General features: G+C 36.6%; 1 protein-coding gene across 1 annotated transcript in view; it reads right to left on the bottom strand.

Moving 5' to 3' along the window:
* Positions 1 to 24,771, bottom strand: part of KIFAP3 (kinesin associated protein 3) — a 151,629-nt gene that overhangs the window by 89,313 nt on the left and 37,545 nt on the right. The window contains exons 6-10 of the mRNA XM_088845481.1: positions 24,502 to 24,601; positions 23,110 to 23,234; positions 21,152 to 21,250; positions 15,870 to 16,048; positions 4,785 to 4,947 (exon numbers count right to left, since the gene is read on the bottom strand). Coding sequence (XP_088701607.1) covers positions 4,785 to 4,947; positions 15,870 to 16,048; positions 21,152 to 21,250; positions 23,110 to 23,234; positions 24,502 to 24,601 — 666 coding nt within the window. The remainder of the gene's footprint in view (positions 1 to 4,784; positions 4,948 to 15,869; positions 16,049 to 21,151; positions 21,251 to 23,109; positions 23,235 to 24,501; positions 24,602 to 24,771) is intronic.

Here is a 24,771-nt window from a genome sequence, read left to right as displayed (position 1 = left end):
GGGAAAGTAATGTTTCTGTTTTTTAATCCGCTATCTAGACTTGTCATAGCTTTCTTTCAAAAAGCAAGCGTCTTTTAATTTCGTGCTGCAGTCACCATCTGCTATGATTCTGGAGCTAAAGAAAATAAAGTCTATCACTGTTTCCCCATTTATTTGCCATGAAATGATGGGATTGGATGCCAAGATCTTTGTTTTTTGAATGATGAGTTTTAAGGCACTTTTTTCACTCTCTTTTACCTCATCACCTTCGTTTTCTGCCTTGAGGGTAGTGTCATCTGCACATCTGAGGTTGTTGTAATATTTCTCTTGGTAGTCTTGATTCCAGCTTGTGCTTCATCCACCTGGCATTTCATAGGATGTACTCTACATATTGAAAAAGCTGGTTTCAAACTCAACATTCAAAAAACTAAGATCTCGGCATCGGGTCCCAAAACTTCATGGCAAATATTTGGGGAAACAATGGAAACAGTGACAGAGTTTTTCTCAGGCTCCAAAATCACTGCAGATGGTTACTGCAGTCATGAAATTATAAAATGCTTGCTCCTTGGAAGAAAAAGTATGACAAACCCATACAGCATATTAAGAAACAGAGATATTACTTTGTTAAGGGCTCCAAAATCACTGTGGATGCTGACTGCAGCCATGAAATTAAAAGATGCTTACTCCTTGGAAGGAAAGTTATGACCAACCTAGATAGCATATTAAAAAGCAGAGACATTACTTTGCCAACAAAGGGCCGTCTAGTCAAGGCTATGGTTTTTCCAGTGGTCATGTATGGATGTGAGAGTTGGACTGTGAAGAAAGCTGAGCACCGAAGAATTGATGCTTTTGAACTGTGGTGCTGGAGAAGACTCTTGAGAGTCCCCTGGACTGCAAGGAGATCCAACCAGTCCATTCTAAAGGAGATCAATCCTGGGTGTTCACTGAAAGGACTGATGCTAAAGCTGAAACTCCAATATTTTGGCCACCTCATGTGAAGAGCTGACTCACTGGAAAAGACTCTGATGCTGGGAGGGATTGGGGGCAGGAGGAGAAGGGGATGACAGAGTATGAGATGGCTGGATGGCATCACCGACTCGATGGACATGAGTTTGAGTGAACTCTGGGAGTTGGTGATGGTCAGGGAGGCCTGGCGTGCTGTGATTCATGGGGTCGCAAAGAGTCGGACACGACTGAGCGACTGAACTAAACTGAACTGATGCTGAAGTTCCAATACTTTGGCCACCTGTTGTGAAAAGCCAATTCATTAGAAAAGACCTGATGCTGGAAAAGATCGAAGGCAGGAGAAGGGGACGACAGAGGATGAGATGGTTGGATGGCACCACTGACTCAATGGACATGAGTGAGCAAACTCAAGGAGATGGTGAAGGATAGGGAAGCCTGGTGTGCTGCAGTCCATGGGGGTTTCAAAGAGTAGGACGCAACTGAGTGACTGAATGATGAACGATGACACTATGTCTCTTTACCATTTCCTTCTGCCTCAAACCTGACAATATCACCTCTTCCCTCATTGAGGCTTTCTTTACTTGTCATGAGATGAGTTGACTCACTGGAAAAGACTCTGATGCTGGGAAGGATTGGGGGCAGGAGGAGAAGGGGACGACAGAGAATGAGATGGCTGGATGGCATCACCGACTCAATGGACATGAGTTTGAGTGAACTCCGGGAGTTGGTAATGGGCAGGGAGGCCTGGTGTGCTGTGATTCATGGGGTCGCAAAGAGTCGGTCACGACTGAGCGACTGACTGAACTGAACTGAACTGACTTGTCCTGCTACCACAACATGCTATTGTTCTCATCTTTGCTGCTGCTGCTGTTCTCATCTTTAGACTCTAGTTTTTGTGTATCCAACAGAATGAGGCCAGATTATTTTCCCTAGGGCAATACTCTGATTATGACCCAATTATCTCAAAATTCTGTAATGATTATTATCATCAACTATATTAAGTATAACTCTCAGCACAGCTTTAAGCTTCATACTACCACATAAATGTATATGAACCCGTTTTCTCAAACTTATCTCCCACTATATTCTGAGTTATTGTTCCTCATATTTACCTGGCACCATCTGTGCCTTAGGTAATATTGACCATTTTATCTGAAATTCTTTCTACAGCCACTATTCTTCCCTCCTTTGTAAATATCATTTTGTTAAAGAGATAAATCTATCAACATCTGTCTCAAATGGCACTTTGTAATGAAGTAACAATATGGACACATTCTTTCTTTGAAATTTCAAAATGTCTATAGATTGAAAAATATTTTCTACAGTGTTTTTAGCATTATGCTCTGCCCTAGTAGATTAGCAACATTTTAATGACTTAAACTGAATAAACACGAATATCACAGGGAAGTAAAAATAATCTACCCTGTTTGTTAACAGTGATTTAATATCTGTAAGAAGGAAATTTGTTCTTACAGAAAGGTAAGTCAGCAACACTTATAGAATGTCCACTTTATATTAAATGATAACAATGATGATGTTGGTAATAAAATGATTATAGCTAATATTTATTAAGAAAATACTATGTGTCAGGTACCATTCTAAGCACCTTGCATGGAATAGCTCATTTAATCTTCAAAGTAAGTTAAAATTGGTTGTAATTATTATCTTCATTTTAGTGATGAGGAAACCAAATCAGAGTTTGGGTAACCTGCCCAACGTAACATTCTTAAAATGTATAAAGAGTAACAATTCTAGTAAGACATCCTGACTCCAGAAATGAGCTCCAGGAGAGATTAAAGAAATATTTTTTGTATTGAATATCTTATATATGCCAAAATTTATTACTTGTTAATAAAATATGAAATGAGAATCCTATGAGTAACTTCCCAAAAATCTCATTTAAATGATTTGTTTCCTAGAAGTAAGTGGACTGGATACTGAACAAGCCAAACAGACTATGAATTATCTCAGGACAAGGACTTTTATTCATCTTCATACATTAAGAATCTAACCCGATATTTGATACATAATTCTGCTGTATTTATGATAAAACAGGATCGTATGAATTAAATTCGAGTCCCACTCATTTTACTTTTAAAGTTTTCCTGTTTCCTCACTAAATGGTTGTATTGCTTTGGTTCCCCATAAGCAGTTTTTGAAAGTGCTCCCCAATAGAGTTTCTTCTAAAATGCATAACCAAAGCTCTGTGCAATATTTGTGGAATGGCCAATGGATCAAATGTTCTTTGACTAACAGGCTAAAAGTTTTCCTTTTCTGAGAAAAGGAAAGAAATAAATTTCCTTAAAACTTCTTTTTCAAAGGGACTTAAGAGAACTGAAATTTTAAATTATAATGCTCCCTATCTACTTAATCATAGTTGACTTAATATAATTATACACAGTAGCTTATTATAGTAGATAATAAATCCAACTTTGGCAGCAGATATACTTGAGTTTGAATTTGGGCTTTGTCTTTTATCCACTGTAATCATGGGTAAAGATCTCAGATGAGGAGTCCACAAAATAATGTATAAAGCACAAAGCAAAACAGCTGGCAAAGTAAACATTCAATAAATTTTACTTCCAGTGTTGTAAAAAAAATAATGATGAAGTCAATGAGAAAGTAAATTCACAGATTTTAGACAATTAAGAATAAACTTAATTTTAAATCATTCCAACTATTCCACTACTTAAAATATTTGAATATATGGAGAAAGCTACAAACAAACGGAACTGCAGTGCTAAACAAAGAAACAGTTATAAAAGCTGAGTAAAAATTTGCTTTCTAGTTAAGAAAGGCAGTGGCATTCCAGGTGGAGGAAAAAGGCAGGTGGACAGGCACTTAGACATAAAAGAACTTTTGAGAGGATGGTAAGGGGATCAGTGGAGAAGGCAATAGCACCCCACTCCAGTACTCTTCCCTAGAAAATCCCAAGGATGGGGGAGCCTGGTAGGCTGCAGTCCATGGGGTCGCGAAGAGTCGGACACGACTGAGCAACTTCACTTTCACTTTTCACTTTCATGCATTGGAGAAGGAAATGGCAACCCATTCCAGTATTCTTGCCTGGAGAATCCCAGGGACAGGGGAGCCTGGTGGGCTGCTGTCTATGGGGTCGCACAGAGTAAGACACGACTGAAGTGACTTAGCAGCAGCAGCAGCAGCAGCAGCAGCAAGGGAATCAGTATAGACAAGGTATAAAGCATACGCTGGAGAGGAGCAGGTGCCTATAAAGACAGACACTTAATAGACCAAAAAGGGTTTTTTTAACACTCTGCTAAGAAGCATTATGTGTGAGAAGCATTATGTCTGAACACAAAAGATTAACTCTTGAATCCACCTTTGCTATATATGTATCTTTCTAAAAGCTAAAAGAAAATAATGTATAAATGGAATCCTCTAATATAATACTTTCTGACTAACACTACATAAAAATGACCTTTTCTACTTAATGACAAAAAGGCTCCACAAAGGCTTGTATACTGGTAATGAGTATTTTAAAGGTATGGCAAAAAATAACAACTCTAAGAGTATCTATCTACTTTAAAAAATGCCGAAGAGAGGGTAATTTTTCCTTCTTGCTCCCATGGCAGTATATTTTCACCTTGGCTTCACTTTCACAGGGGTAAATAAAGTCAAACAGCTAAAAGTTTCTATTTCATTTCATTCTATACCACCATGGAAATCCTAGCACAGGTCATTTTTCATTCATTCTTCTTATTAAGTATCTAATCAAAGAACATATACATAACAATTTTTTCAGCAGACTTTTTCAGACAGACTTAGAGTTTCCAGTGAGGTTGGAAATTCCAAGCAACACTATCAATTTTTAAAAAGCATACCTAAGAGTGCAGTGAGCTTGGGAAGCAGTCCAACTTGTACCATCTTATTCCTCAGTCCTGTGTCAAAGGACAGGTTTAGTAGAAGTCGGAGGGTGATATTTAGCAGGTCTTCATGCTCACAAGGTATCATTTTTACCAGTTTTTCAACAATATCCATTTCCACCTATAGAAAATAATAATAAAAATGCAGTCAGTCTCTATTACACAGTAAGACAAAAAAGATTACATAGAATTCTCTTTTCATTGTTTTCACCCTCATGAATATGTGTAAGTAATATGTGTTTATTACTCTCATTTTAATCTGTAAACTTCTCTGAAACCAAACTCTTGAGGAGAAAATACATATTTCCAGTTCATCCCTTCCTTCTCTTATTTCATAGGATCAATGGAAGAGAAATTACTTTGGGTTCTTGAAAGCACATTATAAACTCTACCTACTAAGTGCCAGAACCTGTCCTAGATTAAACAAGATTCTATCTTGGCTTTTAAGAATTCCAGTCTAAAAACAGAGAAGAAAAATGAAATAATTAAAATGCAATGTAATAAATGTGGAATGTGAAAGTACTCTAGAAACAATATGGAAGGAACTACAAACTACCTAGAAAAGACTAAATTTGAAACAAAGGGTTAAACAATGTGTAATAATTTGCTCTCTGGTAAATACATTGATAGGGTTTCCCTGGTAGCTCTGTAGTAAAGAATCTGACTGCCAAGCAGGAGATGTGAATTCGATCCCTGGGTTAGGCAGATCCCCCAGAGAAGGAAACAGCAACCCACTCTGTATTCTTGCCTGGTAAATCTGATGGACAGAGGACCCTAGTGGGGTTACAGTCCCTGGGGTCGCAAAATAGTTGGACAGGACTTTGCAGCTAAACAGCAATAACAAAGACAATGATGATCTGTGAATCTGTGTGCTGAGTTGTCTCCTACTCTTTATGACCCCATGGACTGCAGCCCACCAGGCTCCAATACTTTGGCCACCTGATGCAAAGAGCTGACTCATTTGAAAAGACTCTGATGCTGGAGGGATTGGGGGCAGGAGGAGAAGGGGACAACAGAGGATGAGATGGTTGGATGGCATCACCGACTCAATGGACATGAGTTTGAGTAAACTCCAGGAGTTGGTGATGGACAGGGAGGCCTGGCGTGCTGCAGTCCATGAGGTCACAAAGAGTCGGACATGACTGGGCAACTGAACTAAACTGAAAGCATCTATTTATACAATCCTTCCCATATCTCTGGTGTAAATTTTCAATGACCACATAAAAATCACATTAATAACAGAGGCCTCAAGATAATTTTTTCCTTTCATTCTATGCCAAGGAGTAAACAATTATTTTTAATGGTAAATTGACAATCCAACAATTTTTCCTTCAGACGTGTATCTATATTCCATGGACATACTGCAGTCATATCCTAGAGCTCAGCATGAAGAAGTACAAGTCCGTCTCCAAAGACTCTCTAACTTTGGTTCTCCCTTTTACCCAGCTTAATCTTCCAAGCAGGCTGTGGGATTCAGTCATTAATGTCACACAATAATTCCCACTTACGCCAGTGACAAGTATTTGTCATGTTATACAGAACTGTAATTCTATTACTAGCTTCTATGATTACAGTGAATAACTTCATTTTCCAGTTTATTTATTCATTCAACAAACGTTTCTTAACTGAGGAGACATGTGGTTTTTACTCTTAACTGTAAGAAAAACCCAAATACAAAATCACAACTTAAAACACAAGACAGCATCAGAGCTGAGGCTGCAGGGAAATCAATTGAAAGGTCTGAAATATAAGGAAAACAGGCATATCCAAGGAGATAAGGGTAATGAGCACTGGTTTATATGGAGCAGAGCACTGAAGAGAAAGAGGGCTACCACAGAATTCAGTAGGAACACTGAACAAAACAAACAGCTTAGCTAAATGTCAAATGTGAAACAGCCTGAGACTACAGAATTCTGAAGCTATAGATGCTCAGGGAGTTTGCAACCACTTGCAAACTCTTTTCCAAGGACCTTATCAGAGGGTCACAAGAAATACTAGGGATAGGACAGAAGATGGTAGAAAACTTCCACACAGAGGCATGGGCCTAAGAAAGGGGCATTACTGTTAATAGGGAAAAGGCACAAAATCTTGTTCAGATCTTTTTTCTCCTATTTCCCCTAAAAAACAAAAGTCTTAAGCTTCAGGGAAGTATGGCAAATCCTGTCACATCTGAAGCACTGGTAAAGACCCACTGCAGCAAAGGGAAGCAAACAGAAAAAAATTCCTGAGGAAAGAAGGTGACAGTATGACTTAGGAAGCCCCACTGCTGAAAATCATGGACACAGGACAAGCCTAAAGCTAGCCTGAAACTAAATTCGAACAATGGAATAAGTTTCTTCTCTCCCCCTCCCCGCCCCTGGCACAAATTAATGGAGCCAAGTGACAAACAACAGCAGTATATTACCGGAGGAGAGTTAAAATGAGGAGAAAAATTCTCTTTGAGGTACAGGCATACTGCAAAAGCCTGAAGTAGAGGGTGGAACATGAACACCTGAGAAAAATCCTCTGGCAATCAATATTCCACCAAAGACAAAATAATACTAGATGAATTTGAGGCTGATGGTGCCTGGAGGGTAACCAAACAGTTAAACTCCTGACAAAAATGACTTAAGTCCCAACATTAAAAACCTAAAAAAGGTATGACCTTTTCCATACATAAATATAATTTATCTCTCTACTAATGTACACCTAGTATCCAGCTTTCAACAAAAAAATTATGATACATGAAAGAGCAAGAAAATAACCCATTGATAAGATAAGGCCATCAACAAAACCAGATTCAAATATGACTTGTATAATTACTAGACAGAGAATTTAAAATAACTATGATTAATATGTTAAAGACCCTACTGGAAAGATGAAAATCACAAGTGAATGGACAGAGTATCTCACAGAAAAAATGACATTTTAAAACACAGATGAAGGAAATCTTCAAAGGGCTCATTAGTAGACTTGACATAGTTAATACCAGAATAAGAAACCCAGAAATGAGCAGGTCAAAAAGCCACAAGTAAAAAAATGAATTTAGCAATGTCCCAAGACATAAGAAGGTCAATATACAAATTATATATCTATATTCTATCATTCAACAGCAGGAAAGTGATACTTTCCTTTTTAACAACTATCATTACAATGGTAAAACACTTAGGTATAGATCTAATAAAATATGTACAAAATATGTATGCTTGAAACTACAAAATCATGAAAGAAATCAAGAAAGACCTAAAAAATGGAGAGTTATACCATGTTCATGGACTGGGAACTTCAATACGGTTAACACACTGTATCCTGCCAATAGTCAATTTAATCTCAATCAAGATTCCAAGATATTTTGTTTTCTTTAACAAAATAGACTACTTGATTCTAAATATATACGGAAAGATAAAGAATTTGAAGTAGCCAGAACAATTCTGAAAAACAGCAACAACTTTTGAGGCCTCACTCTACCTGATTTTAAGACTTATTACAAAAGCTACAGTAATCAAGACAAACATGCATCAGCAAAAGCATAGAAACAGATTAATGGAACAGAAAAGAGTCTAAAAATAAAATCACACTTATATAGGGCAAATGATTTTCAACAACAGTACAAAGGCATTCCAATAAAGTACAAAGGCAATTTAGTGGAGAAAGGACAGTCTCTTCAACAAATGGTGCAAGGGCAAATAGAAATCCATATTCAAGACATGGATATTGATATATATGTAAAATTAACTTAATATGTAAAATTAATCAATCATACGTAAGCACCATATGTAAAATTAACTAAAAATGCATGGATTATAGACTAAAACAAAAGCAACAACACCATCACCACAAACTCTACAAAACTTTTTGAAGAAAATCTCCACGACCTTAAGTTAAGCAAAGATTTCTTAGATACAACACCAAAACATAATCCATTGAAGTCTTTTTATACTGGATTTCATAACAATTAAAACCTTTGCTCCTCACGGGAAACTAAAAACATGAACCATAAAAGGGAGTAAATTCTTGTAAAACATAACTGATAAAAAGACTTATATTCAAAATACAAAAACAAGGCTCAAAAATTAATAAGAAGATATGCAACCCAAGGAAAAATATCCTCTGTTCTTAAATTCATATTCTAGAATGACTTAGTCCCTTTTAAGCATATTGTATTTATACTAAAAAATTAAAACTCAATTTAAATCATTAACTGAAAGATTTTTTATGCAAACTAAATTTCCTATAAAATACATAATCCCAAAAAACAAGGTCAATATTAGTTCATTTCAACAGTAAAATGAACCCTTTATTTAAATAAATAATACAACGTCACAAACAGATCAGTTATCCCTCCCCTCCGTTCTTTTTAAACAAAATTACCACAGGCTTCATCTGTTACTAATTATACTAAGTAATATTTTTCTTTCAAAAAAGCCACAGTACACACTGGTTGTTATAGCAAACTTAATAAAGCAAGTTGGAGAGCTTTTTTAAAAAAATTAATTAGTATTTCCATTGCACAGAATGAAATGTAAAACATGCCAGGTAGCACAAGCATATAGTTAAACACTAGACACAATGCTGTTCTTAAATTCAAATTCTAGAATGACTTAGTCCCTTTTAAGTATATTGTATTTATATTAAAAATGAAAACTCAATTTAAATCATTAATTGAAAGGTTTTCTATGCAAACTAAACACATTCTAATCATGTTTTTGATTGATAAAGTCCAATCCCCAAAGCTAAATTTAGTAATTTTATCTCAATAATGCCCTCTCAATTTGATGCCTCTAAGATGAAATTTAATTAGTACTTTTATTAAAAGTTCTATGCAAAGTGACAGCTTATCAAACACTTATGAGCAAATTTATTTCAGCATTTAAGTAAATATTTTTCAGTGTTTCTGAAAGCCAACATTTAAAAATTGCTTACATTTCATCTTGCTAAACATGTTATTTTAAAAAGCAACATAAAATGAATTTTGTCTTGGAGGCAGAGAGGAAGAGTAGGAAGCCAAATCCTGGAGATGTTTCCTTGAGCCAATTATTTAACCTCTCTCTACTGAGTTAAATTCACCCATTCCAGATATTATCACCCTGCTTATTTAACTTATAAGCAGAGTACATCATGAGGAATGCTGGGCTGGAAGAAGCATAAGCTGGATCAAGATTGCTGGGAAAATATCAATAACCTCAGATATGCAGATGACGCCACCCTTATGGCAGAAAGTGAAGAGGAACTCAAAGGCCTCTTGATGAAAGTGAAAGAGGAGAGTGAAAAGGTTGGCTTGAAGCTCAACATTCAGAAAACAAAGATCATGGCATCTGGTCCCATCACTTCATGGGAAATAGATGGGGAAACAGTGGAAACAGTGTCAGACTTTATTTTTTTGGGCTCCAAAATCACTGCAGATGCTGATTGCAGCCATGAAATTAAAAGACGCTTACTCCTTGGAAGGAAAGTTATGACCAACCTAGATAGCATATTAAAAAGCAGAGACATTACTTTGCCAACCAAGGTCCGTCTAGTCAAGGCTGTGGTTTTTCCCGTGGTCATGTATGGATGTGAGAGTTGGACTGTGAAGAGAGCTGATCGCCGAAGAATCGATGCTTTTGAACTGTGGTGTTGGAGAAGACTCTTGAGAGTCCCTTGGACTGCAAGGAGATCCAGCCAGTCCATTCTAAAGGAGATCAATCCTGGGTGTTCATTGGAAGGACTGATGCTAAAGATGAAACTCCAATACTTTGGCCACCTCATGCGACGAGTTGACTCACTGGAAAAAGACTCTGATGCTAGGAGGGATTGGGGGCAGGAGGAGAAGGGGACGACAGAGAATGAGATGGCTGGATGGCATCACCGACTCGATGGACATGAGTTTGAGTGAACTCCGGGAGTTGGTGATGGACAGGGAGGCCTGGCGTGCTGTGATTCATGGGGTCGCAAAGAGTCGGACACGACATAGCGACTGAACTGAACTGAACTCTCTACTACTTCATCTGTATAATTAGGAGTTAATCTACAAATATAGACAGAGATATTAGGTCTAGTTGAGCTCTAAGAATCCTGATTCTATATAATACCCTTAGGAAAAATGAATTCTTTCCACAATGAAACACGAAATGCACATCATATACACTAAAATTCCTGCCAATCAAACTTCTTATGACTTTGGATGAATTACCTTTTCTGATCCTGTTTTTCCTCCCCAATAATTTGTGACATTTGATAAGATAATTTATATTGTGTCTTCTGAAACTATGATTTTACCAGAAAATAATTTTTTATTATGTTTCTGAGATCATCTTTTGATGGAATAAATACATAAGAAGAAGAGTACTATCTGCTGCTGCTGCTAAGTCACTTCAGTTTGTCCGACTCTGTGCAACCCCATAGACGGCAGCCCACCAGGCTTCCCTGTCCCTGGGATTCTCCAAGCACACTGGAGTGGGTTGCCATTTCCTTCTCCAACGCAGGAAAGTGAAAAGTGAAAGTGAAATCTCTCAGTCGTGTCCGACTCTTAGCAACCCCATGGACGTAGCCCACCAGGCTCCTCCATCCATGGGATTTTCCAGGCAAGAGTACTGGAGTGGGGTGCCATTGCCTTCTCCGGAGTATTATCTAAATACAAATATAAGCAATGCACAGTAGATACATACTTGTGGCAAATCAATTTGAATTGTGCACACTTGTCAAAGGTAAACTTATTTCAAACACATAAATGGAAGAATATATTTCAACTTACAGCAAGGGGAAACAAATACTTAGCCTCACTCTAACTATACTCAGGAGTATATAAATATATCACCATGTCATATTCTTCTAGAATATAAAATCAATGAAAACAACAAACATGTTTTAGATTAATTTAAGTAAATTCAATCCTAAAACAGTATCAGACACAGTGATCTTCAATAATCATCAAAACTAATGATGAAAATGATGCATACTAAATATTTTTGGGTAAAATAAAACTTCATGTATTTCAAGTATCAGAATTCAAGGCATTTAATAAACCTAATTAATCAGTCTCAGGTGTTCAAAGAGCACACCATGTCATTCAATAAGCATAAGTTATTTCCTAGCTCATTAGATTTTAAAAGAAGGAAAAAAAAAACAGGCAGAAATACTATATATTTAGACTATCTGAAGGAGAATCCATTTATACTGATAATAACACAGTCACCTAATGACTTGTAATAGCATATAGTTCTAAAAGTTTCCAAACAAGTTAAAGCCAATGACCCAATAGTTTCACTCCTAGAAATCTATCCTAAGAAAACAAACAATACAGACAAAAATGCATGTACAAATGTATCCACTGAAGTCTTATTTATAATAGTTAAAAGTATAAGCAACTTCAGCATCTGAAGGCAAGGTATGGTTATTGCATGATCTCTTTAACATAACATTGTTCTTACAAAGACTGTAATGACATGGAAAAAAACCAATAACTTTTATTCTGTCTTTATTTACTTTTTTCTTGTGCTGTGTGGCATGTGGGATCTTAGGTTTCCCAACCAGGGATCGAACTGCACCCTTGCAGTGGAAAAGCACTGGACCACCAGAGAATTCCCTATTCCATCTTTACACCTTTCTGTATTACATATACTTTTAAGCTGGAGAAATAATATATGATCAATTTGTACCATTTATCAAAAATAATTGCATCAATACAATTCAGTTCAGTTCAGTTCAGTAGCTTAGTCATGTCCGACTCTTTGCGACCCCATGAACAATGGCACACCAGGCCTCCCTGTCCATCACCAACTCCCGGAGTTCACTCAAACTCATGTCCATCGAGTCGGTGATGCCATCCAGCCATCTTTCTCTGTCGTCCCCGTCTCCTCCTACCCACAATCCCTCCTAGCATCAGAGTCTTTTCCAGTGAGTCAACTCGTCGCATGAGGTGGCCAAAGTATTGGAGTTTCATCTTTAGCATAAGTCCTTCCAATGAACACCCAGGATTGATCTCCTTTAGAATGGACTGGTTGGATTTCCTTGCAGTCCAAGGGACTCTCAAGAGTCTTCTCCAGCACCACAGTTCAAAAGCATCAATTCTTCGGCAATCAGCTTTCTTCACAGTCCAACTCTCACATCCATACATGACCATGGGAAAAACCATAGCCTTGACTAGACGGACCTTGGTTGGCAAAGTAATGTCTCTGCTTTTTAATATGCTATCTAGGCTGGTCATAACTTTCCTTCCAAGGAGTAAGCGTCTTTTAATTTCATGGCTGCATCAGCATCTACCGTGATTTTGGAGCCCAAAAAAATAAAGTCTGACACTGTTTCCACTGTTTCCCCATCTATTTCCCATGAAGTGATGGGACCAGATGCCATGATCTTTGTTTTCTGAATGTTGAGCTTCAAGCCAACCTTTTCACTCTTCTCTTTCACTTTCATCAAGAGGCCTTTGAGTTCCTTTTCACTTTCTGCCATAAGGGTGGCGTCATCTGCATATCTGAGGTTATTGATATTTCTCCCGGCAATCTTGATTCCAGCTTGTGCTTCTTCCAGCCCAGCGTTCCTCATGATGTACTCTGCATATAAGTTAAATAAGCAGGGTGACAATATACAACCTTGATGTACTCCTTTTCCTATTTGGAACCAGTCTGTTGTTCCATGTCCAGTTCTAACTGTTGCTTCCTGACCTGCATACAGGTTTCTCAAGAGGCAGGTCAGATGGTCTGGTATTCCCATCTCTTTCAGAATGTTCCACAGTTTATTGTGATCCACACAGTCAAAGGCTTTGTCATAGTCAATGAAGCAGAAATAGACGGTTTTCTGGAACTCTCTTGCTTTCTCCATGATCCAGCGGATGTTGGCAATTTGATCTCTGGTGCCTCTGCCTTTCCTAAAACCTGACTGAACATCTGGGAGTTCACGATTCATATACTGCTGAAGCCTGGCTTGGTGAATTTTGAGCATCACTTTACTAGCGTGTGAGATGAGTGCAATTGTGCGGTAGTTTGAGCATTCATTGGCATTGCCTTTCTTTGGGATTGGAATGAAGACTGACCTTTTCCAGTCCTGTGGCCATTGCTGAGTTTTCCAAATTTGCTGGCATATTGAGTGCAGCACTTTCACAGCATCATCTTTCAGGATTTGAAATAGCTCAATTGGAATTCCATCACCTCCACTAGCTTTGTTCGTAGTGATGCTCTCTAAGGCCCACTTGACTTCACATTCCAAGATGTCTGGTTCCAGGTGAGTGATCACGCCATCGTGATTATCTTCGTCGTGAAAATCTTTTTCGTACAGTTCTGATTCTTGCCACCTCTTGTTAATATCTTCTGCTTCTGTTAGGTCCATACCATTTCTGTCCTTTATCGAGCCCATCTTTGCATGAAATGTTCCCTTGATATCTTAATTTTCTTGAAAAGATCTCTTGTTTTTCCTATTGTGTTGTTTTCCTCTATTTTTTTGCATTGATCGCTGAGGAAGGCTTTCTTATCTCTCCTTGCTATTCTTTGGAACTCTGCATTCAGATGCTTATATCTCTCCTTTCCTCCTTTGCTTTTTGCTTCTCTTCTTTTCACAGCTATTTGTAAGGCCTCCTCAGACAGCCATTTCGCTCCTCTGCATTTCTTTTCCATGGGGATGGTCTTGGTCCCTGTCTCCTGTACAATGTCACGAAGCTCCATCCAGAGTTCATCAGGCACTCTATCAGATCTAGACCCTTAAATCTATTTCTTACTTCCACTGTATAATCATAAGGGATTTGATTGAGGTCATATCTGAATGGTCTAGTGGTTTTCCCTACTTTCAATTTAAGTCTGAATTTGGCAATAAGGAGTTCATGATCTGAGCCACAGTCAGCTCCTGCTCTTGTTTTTGCTAACTGTATAGAGCTTCTCCATCTTTGGCTGCAAAGAATATAATCAATCTGATTTCGGTGTTGACCATCTGGTGATGTCCATGTGTAGAGTCTTCTCTTGTGTTGTTGGAAGAGGATGTTTGCTATGACCAGTGCGTTCTCTTGGCAAAACTCTATTAGCCTTTGCCCTGCTTCATTTCGTGCTCCCAGGCCAAATTTGCCTGTTACTCCAGGTGTTTCTTGACTTCTTACTTTGGCATTCCAGTCCCCTATAATGAAAAGGACATCTTTTTTGGGTGTTAGTTCTAAAAGGTCTTGTAGGTCTTCATAGAACTGTTCAACTTCGGCTTCTTCAGCATTACTGGTTGGGGCATAGACTTGGATTACTCTAATATTGAATGCTTTGCCTTGGAAACAAACAATTTATTCTGTCGTTTTTAAGATTGCATCCAAGTACTGCATTTCGGACTCTTTTGTTGATCATGATGGCTACTCCATTTCTTCTAAGGGATTCCTGCCCACAGTAGTAGATACAATGGTCATCTGAGTTAAATTCTCCCATTCCATTTTAGTTCACTGATTCCTAGAATGTCGACGTTCACTCTTGCCATCTCCTGTTTGACCACTTCCAATTTGCCTTGATTCATGGACCTAACATTCCAGGTTCCTATGCAATATTGCTCTTTACAGCATTAATACAATATAAGATGCATCAATACAAGATGGCAAATGGGAACCTACTGTAATGATACAAAAAATGAAGATGGTACAAATAAAGAGGTCATTAACTAAAACAATGGCTCTGGGAACAGAATGAAAGGATAGCCTCAAGGGATCATTAGGCAGAATCAACAGACTGCAGCTACCAACTGGAACAATAAATAAGGAGGAGGCTGGGCTAAACTATACCGTCACACACTAATACGGGAAATGCAGGAAAAAAAAAGAGTTTAGGGGAAAATAATAAGGCCAGACGACTCTGAATCACAATGAAAGTTAAAATTACTTTCTATATATTATGTTTAATATGGAAAGATTCATTCTGTATATTAGAAATATGTTTTATTCAGAAAATTTCAATAATCTGGATTATAAACTAATATGAAATATATTTCCTAATGAAGCCACTTAAGTGAATTACCGCTACTGTAATTTTTTTATTCAGAATTATCTTAATCGGGGGATAATGGGTTTACTGTTTATCAAAATACTCTAACTTGAAAATGGTGAACATGGACTGTTTCAACGTAAGTTACCATGTCATTTTTATTCTCCATAAAAATGCTGAGTTTCTTCAAAAATGACACAACTAGAATAAGCAGCTCAAAATTGTCCCGATCAAGAGCCTTCACCAGCATGTGAACTATGTTCTTGTTCCTCATCTTCAATTCTGTACGGGTGTCCTCAGCAAGATTCAGAAGCAAATAAAGAGCAACTAGAAAAATAAAATAAATGAGAGTTAAATAACTGGCACGTTGAATCAACAATGTAATAAATCATTTCTACTTACTAAAGTGAAGATGTAGTTCTAAGAAGATAATGTTATCTTGAAAATTTTAACTAGCTATTCATTAGAAAATTATTAACTGATATATATATGCTATAATAAAGCATATTATATATAATAATATTTTTATGATGCTGAGAAAGACACAATAACCAAAATAAGACAATGATTCCTACGTTTTTCAAGCTAAAAGTTTCATGGTAATCAAATGTCAACTAAAGGTACATATTCAGTTCAGTTCAGTCGCTCAGTCATGTCCGACTCTTTGCGACCCCATCAATCACAGCACGCCAGGCCTCCCTGTCCATCACCAACTCCCTATTAGAAAATAATAAAACAGGAAAATAGAGAAAACTAATTTTATACATGTGGAAAACAAGGTAAAATTTCAACACACAAGAGCTGCTGTGTTAAAAAAATGAACAGTCTAGCCAAAGTTGAATTTAAGGATGTACATGCTAAGTTGCTTCAGTCATGTCCAACTCTCCAACCCTATGGATTGTACTCCGCCAGGCTCCTCTGTCCATGGGATTCTTCAGGCAAGAATACTGGAGTGGGTTGTCATGCTCTTCTCCAGGGAATCTTCCCAACCCAAGGACTGAACTAGCCTCTCTTACATGTCCTGCATTGGCAGGTGGGTTCCTTATCACTACTGCCACCTGGAAAGCCTGAATTTAAGAATCCTAAACCTATTTTTCATATTCATATGGGTCTTGTCCCAATAGTATGGAATAATTAGTTTTAGACTAAATGCCACTCATGTCCAAACTAACAAATCTTAAGAGCAAGATCAAAAAGGATTAAACTGTTTCCAAGTAATCTAATTATGCCTTAAAATAAAGCTCACAAATATTTATAGGAATAAAATAATATTCATCACCTAACAATGAAAATTTCACATAGTCCTGCCTCCAATCAAAGATTATTAACCATTCAAAAAAAGCAGGAGGGACTTCCCTGGTGGTCCAATGGCTAAGATTCCGAGGTCCCAATCCAGGGGGCATGGATTCAATCCCTGGTCAGGGACCTAGATCCTGAATGCCCCAACTATCACGTGGATCACAACTAAGACCCAGTATAGTCAAATTAATTAATTAACTATTTTTTAAAAAGCAAGAAAACACAATCTATAAGGGGAAGAAAAATCATCCAATTGAAAGTATCCCAGAACTGACACCACAGTTAGAATGATGGAACAGGAATATTAAAAGACATATAACTGTATTTCAAACGTTCTAAAAGTTAAGTAGAGACATGGAAGATATACATGAAGTTAAATCAAATGTCTAGCAATGAAAACTGCAATGCCTGAGATTTGTATACTAAATTGAATTAATGGTAGTTGAGAGACTGGAGAAGAAAAGATTACTGAAATAAAAGACAAAACTAAAAACTATCCAAAATTAAACACACAAAGAAAAACAACAACAGCAAAAATGTAAAGATATCAGTGAACTATGGAACCAAGTGACCTAATATAACTGTAATTGGAGTCCCTGAATAAATAATAATTGGTAATTTTTCAAATTTGATAAAAAATATAAATCCACATTCCCAATAAGGTCAGTGAAATCCAAGAATAAGAAACATGAAGAAAGCTACATCAAAGTGAAAGTGAAACTCACTCAGTCGTGTCCAACTCTGCAACCCCATGGACTATACAGTCCATGGAATTCTCCAGGCAAGAATACTGGAAGTGGGTAGCCTTTCCCTTCTCCAGGGGATCTTCCCAACCCAGGGACTGAACCCAGGTCCTCCACATTGCATGCGGATTCTTTACCAACTGAGTTATAAGGGAAGCCCAGCTACATCAAAGCACAATATAATTAAACCAGTCAAAACAAAAAAATGGCAAAAAGTATGTACGTGAATGCTCAGATGCTGAGTTGTGTCTGACTCTTTGTGACTTTACAGACTGTAGCCTGCCAGGCTCTTCTGTCTTTAGCATTCTCCAGGCAAGAATCCTGGAGTGGGTTGCCATTTCCTTCTCCAGGGGATCTTCCAGACCCAGGAACTGAACCTACTTCTCTTGCATCTCTTGCATTGGCAGGTGGATTCTTTACCACTGAGCCACTTACATACCTATCAATAATTACTTTAAGTGAAAATGGACTAAAAGCTCCAATCAAGACATGCAGTGGCTGACTGGATACAAAAACAAGACCTAAACATATGCTGCCTACAAGAGAATCAGTTCAGATCTAAAGCCACAAACTGACTGAAAGTGAAAGGATGGAAAAAGCTATTCCATGAAAATGCTAACAAAAAGAAAAATGTGAGGAGCAATACTTATATCAGATAAATATACTTTAAGTCAAAGACTATAACTGGAAACAAAGGAGGACATGACATAATGATAAAGAGATCACTCCAACAATAAAATACAATTTTAAACACATATGCACATGGAAACACAAAGACCACAAACAGTCAAAACAATCTTGACAAAGAATAAAGTTGGAGATATTCCACTCTCTGATTCCAAACTATACTACAAAGTTACAGTAATCACAACAGTATGGTATAGTACAAAAAATGGACACACAGATCAATGGAACTGAATAGAGAGTACAAGAATAACTGTCACTCCATGACAATGAAGGCAAGAATATACAAGTGCTAAAGATGGCTTTTTCAATAAATAGTGTTAGGAAAACTAGACAGCTATATGTAAAACAATCAAACCAGACTACTTTTTCATACCATATACATAAATTCAAAATAGATTAATGGCTTAAATATATGACCTGAAACCATAAAACTTCTATAAGAAAACATAGGCAAGATGCTCTATAACATCAACCTTCATAATAATTTTTTGAATATGTCTCTTCAGGCAAGGGAAACAAAAGTAAAAACAAACAAATTTGACTACATCAAACTAAAAAGCTTTTACACACCATTGGATACTATTAACAAAATGAAAAGGCAGCCTACTGAATGAGAGAATATATTTGCAAATGATATATCTGATAAGAGGTTAATATCCAAAACATATAAAGAACTCACACAGCTAAACATCAAAAAACCAAACTCAATTAAAAAATGGGCAGAGGATCTGAATAGAAATTTTTCCAAAGAAGACATACAGATGGCCAACAGACACATGAAAAATGCTCAACATCACTAATCATCAAGCAAATGAAATCAATACTACACTGAGATAACACCTCATACCTGTCAGAATGGCTATTATCAAAAGGACAACAGATAAATGCTGGCAAGATGTGGACAAAAGTGAACGCTTGGCGTACTGTTGAAAGGAATATAGATTGGGTTCAGTCACTCTGGAAAACAGTATGGTGTTCATCAAAAAGTTAAAAATAGACCTACAATATGATCCAGAGATCCTACTTCTGGGTACACATCCAAAGGAAATAAAATTATGATCTCAAAGAGAGATTTTCACTCCCATGTTTACTCCAGCATTATTCATAACAGTTGAAATATGGAAGCGACTCTAGTGTCTATAGATAGATGAATGGATAGAGTAGATGTGAAATACACATTTATATAAAGTATATATTCCATAAAGAAATCTGAGCACCAGAGAATTGATGCTTTTGAACTGTGCTGTTGGAGAAAACTTTTGAGAGTTTCCTGGACTGCAAGGCGTTTAAACCAGTCAATCCTAAAGGAAATCAGTCCTGAATAATCATTGGAAGGACTGATGCCGAAGCTGAAACTCCAACACTTTGGCCACCTGATGCAAAGAGCTGACTCCTTGGAAAATACCCTGATGCTGGGAAAGACTGAAGGCAGGAGGAGAAGGGGATGACAGAGGATGAGATGGCTGTATGGCATCACTGACTTGATGAACATGAGTCTGAGCAAGCTCAGCGAGTTGGTGATGGACAGGGAAGCCTGGCGTGCTGCGGTCCATGGGGTCGCAAAGAGTCAGACACGATTAAGCGACTGAACTAAACTGATAATATATATGAAATATATACTATATATTACTTACATATGTTAGTTACTTAATATATTACTTACAGAATAGGATATTATTTTTTAATAAAATGGGATGATATTCTGATTATTTGAGTCAACAAAGATGGATCTTGAGGGCACTGTGCTAAGTGAAGTAAGTCAGAGGAAGACAAACACTGTAGATTCTCACTTATATGCTTTTATGTGGAATGTAAAAACTCTGATTTCACAAAAACAAGTAAATTGATGGTTACCAGAAGCTGTATTGTGGAAGAAATGGGGAGATGGTATTCAAAGAATATAAACTTTCAATTATAAGATGAATAAGTTCTCGGATCTAATATACAGCACGGTGACCACAGGTAAAGATACTGTATTGTATACTTGAATGGTGTTATAACAGTAGATGTTAACTGTTCTCATCATAACAACAACAGAATGGTAATTATGTGAGATAATTTGTTAAGTAATCTTATCGTGGTGAACATTTTGCTATATATACTTGTATCAAACCATTACACTGTATACCTTAAACTTATACAATGTTTGTTGTATGTCAATTATATCTCAATAAAAGCTGGGTGAAAAATCAATAGTCAGCTACAAAGCAGTAATTTCTTACAAATGATATAAGATTTTGCATCTTATCAATGGCTGAGAAATCATATTATTAAACTGTTAAATCTCTCAACAAACCCTAGAAAGAGGAGACTATTTTTTACTCAAGAGATATATCTTGAAAAGTTTTATATCAGTTTCCTAGGAAAGCAACAAAATTGTCACCATATAAGAAACACACGGTAGGGGGGTTGAGAGACAAGATTCTTAATACTGAAAAGGTCACACATTGGATTAAAAAACCCTTTCTGATCAAAATAATTTCAAGAATGTAATTTATACATTTAAGAACTGAATGGGGCCTTTCGGTGGAAAGACAGTGGAGTGAAATTTAAAACATTAATATCAATGCTAAAGATTCTGTAGCACATTAAGATTCATAGAATTTTCAATTATTCTGACATCAGCTTTATTCATCTGACAAACATAAACTAAATGTACAGTAAGCACTCTGTTGCATTATCATTGCTTAGGTATTCATACCTCGTAACAGCTGTTCCTGTTTTACCACAAGTCCCTGGTATTTTTTAAATGTTTTTTCATAATCTTTTCTCAAGGTTTGGTTTTCAGGGTCTTCATCAAGTAAACAAGTTAAGGATCATCCATATTCAATGAAGCAAAGAAAACCTACCGAAAAACACTATGAAAAACTATTAAATTTTCTGTGCAATTTTATCCAGTTATTTTCTGCAACTTAGAGTTTAACTGAAATATTCTTCTCTGCACAATAATTATGTTAGAATAGAACTTCTTAACCTAGGGTTCAAGGATGTGCTTGCAGACCTTGGATAAACACATGTTTAGGCTTCACCAAATACATAAATCCTCAAAAACTGTATGCATTTTACAAATGTAAAAGACTTTTTACAAAAGTCTCCAATGTTCACCAGATTAAAAACTAGGTCCATGAATGAAAAAGGTTACAGCCTTAAAGAATGGTTTAGTTGATAAGGATAGTGAATTCTACTTCAGATAGATGTCTAGTATGTTCAAAGGATGTTGATTAGATCTAAAGCTTGTTAGCACCCTCTTCAGACTATATATAAAAATAAAATATCCCAAAGCGAGAGAAAAACATTTTAAAATTGTATCTTATAACCCCAAACAGTCCCCTGCACACCTGCAGAAATAACCAATTACTGCAGTATGACTTCAGGATCCCCAAGCATTCAAAAACATCCCCTTTGTTGAATGCTACTTGCATGACAACACAGTTTCCCCCTCAAGTTTTGGAAACTTTAGGTACATTCAGTAAACTTGGGACTCAAGAAATTACCTATGGCCTCTAGGATTATTAAGTTATCCACATGGGTTAAGTCAATACCAATCTAGATGTCAGACTTACAGCACACACAGAAAATTTCTAAACCTGTAAAGATCCTAATTAAGAAAAATCAAATCTCTGTGTGTACGTGTGTGTGTGTGTATGTGTGTGAGGGTGTATTTTTATAGTGACTTGGGGATCCCACCAAAGAGAGGTAAAAACATTAGATATTGGGCACAACAGAAACAATACTTTTATTTTTTAAAAGAGATCAATAAATTTTGGGTTCAAAAGAAAGTGACCAATACAGATTGTTCATCTGCAAAACATGTCATATGAAGACAGATATGAATAAGTCTGGGCCTTCAATTAAAAATTACAGTTGTAAAAAAAAAGAATTACAGCTGTAGAGGAAATATGATCAATATCTTTAAATATAAGAAATGGGATACTGAAGAGAATATCCTTATTCTATATTGCTTCAGTATGCAAGACTAGAATCAAAGAATAGAAGTTATTGGGGGGTAGACTTTGGTACACTAGGCAAAAGAGCACTATAATAAGTAGAATGCCAAAACACAGAAGGAGTTAAAGAATAAGCAGTGGCATGTTAAAGAAGAGACTAATAATCCATTGGTAAGGAAGTTGCAGAAAAGATTCTTGGACTGAATGACAGGTTAAAACTGATAATTTTTCAAGGTTCCTTTCATGGGTTCTATGATTCTATAGCCATCTCAAATCTGTATGTATTTTTAAAAAGAATTTTTGCACTTAATTAGAAAAATAGAATTTAAAACTATGTTCTTCACCAAAGTCACACTCATTCCAATCAAAGTCACCTTATTTCACAGAGAGAACTACATAGGCCAACAGTGGTGAGCCAGACTTCAGCTTACTAAATGGCCTTAGGGGACATAATAGCACAGCCACTTAGAAACTCACAAATTCAGCTATCCAGGACAGCTATTATTTATTCCTCTAGCTTATCACCTAATCAAAGTTGTCAAAAGATCAAAACTATATGTGAAAATATATTCATTCTGTTAATTTCAATCTTCATCTTAATCTTCAATACACTATTGCATTTTTCCAAGTAATGTGAGTGACAAAGCAAAATCTCCTCTATCCAAAGCTCACGGGCAACAGCAGTGGGGTGAAATGCTGCTTCAAAGGATATCAGCTTTCTTCTTCTTAGAAAGTTCTTCTTGCCAAAGCTCATGTCTTTTTAATTCATGATCAATGATATTCATACACAGAGCTCCAATTTTATAGTGAGTGATAAGTCCATGAAACTGAGAAAAGCTTTAAAGAAGAGTTTTTAGTATGTATTTAAAGGAATACATTTTGAAGCTTCAGGAAATGTGTTTTGGATAAACACTGGTACAAACAATGTACAATAGACTTGATATACATATTTTAATAAATGAACATACCCAGAGTATACTAGGAAGACTTGAAATTGTGAGATTACTTTAAATATATTTTCAAATACAATCTTTACTTGAAATGAAATTATTTTTCAGTTAAAAACTGAACAAAATGAATTTTTGCAACTAACCACCATTTTAACTATTTAGATATCCTCAAAATAAAATTTCAGACTACCACCGAACAAAACTAATAATATAACAGTACTATTATTGATGCCAGGAAATAAACTAGTGAAGTATTAACAATCAGGTTTTATATGTTTCCCAGGCACTTTACTCATCCAAGTATTTATTCAGTAAATACTTATTTGCTAACGCTGGCACATTTTTAGAACAGAGGCAAAAAATTCCCTAGAATTTCTGAAAAGTCAGAAACTTCACATTGCCTCAATAAGCATCCTTCTAAAAAATAAATGTCTATAAATGATATACATGAACACATAACAGGAATGCATCTGCAAACACATACAGTAGATGTACACAAGCACAGCTGACCCTTGAATCATGCAGTGACTGGGGTGTCAACCCTCTGTGTCATCAAAAATGTACATCTAACTTATAGTGGGTTCTCCATATTGGTGGTTCTGCACAGATTCAACTAGTACCATTCATATAGTATGGTGGTACATATTTAGTGAAAAAAACTACATACAAGTGGACCTGCGCAGTTCAACCCCATGTTGTTCAAGGGTCAACTGTATATACAACAGTAACACTTACTGACATTACTCTGCTCAAGCTTTTTTCTAATACCTATCTGAAGAGGCTGCTACTATTACTTTCCAAAATTACAGATATGGAAACTGAGCACAGAAAGGTTAAGTAATGTAACCAAGACCACACAGCTAGAAACATCAGGTTTGGGATTCAAATTCAGAGAGTCTATTTCCAAAGCCCATAACTCTTAAACTTTACACCATTATATTATCCTACTGCACATGCACATGCTTGGTAAACGTAGATTGAAAGAAAGACAGAGCAACAAAGGGGACAGAGAATGGAAAACAGAAGTTGAGAGGCAGAGCACTGTTAGACACATAAGGAGACTGAGAAAACTAGTGATCTACTATTTAAAGCAACGACACAGACAGAGAGAAAGAGACATATCAGAACTTTTATTTCTTAATTTTTACACTTACCTGGAAAAGCAAAAAAAGATGTATATTATGTTTGTAGCTAACTCAACACTTTGTTTCCAGTCTTCCCTCAAGACTCTTGCTAATGCACCAAGCGCAGTATCTAAAGAAAAAGGGGACGTACAAAAATGATCACTCAGAATCAACTCTGACAGAAAGGGTAATTGGTTTTAAATGTCTACTTATCAATAAATAACAAAGCTAAGATAGAACTGGGACAAAAAGTAGGATGCTTCTTTCCAACACAGAAAGCTATTTAAAAAATTTAAATAC

Source organism: Moschus berezovskii, chromosome 17 (genome assembly GCF_049115385.1).
Source record: "Moschus berezovskii isolate FMDL1 chromosome 17, NW_MosBer_1.0, whole genome shotgun sequence".
Classification (NCBI taxonomy): Eukaryota; Metazoa; Chordata; class Mammalia; order Artiodactyla; family Moschidae; genus Moschus; species Moschus berezovskii.
This window is presented reverse-complemented; position numbering and strand designations above follow the sequence as displayed.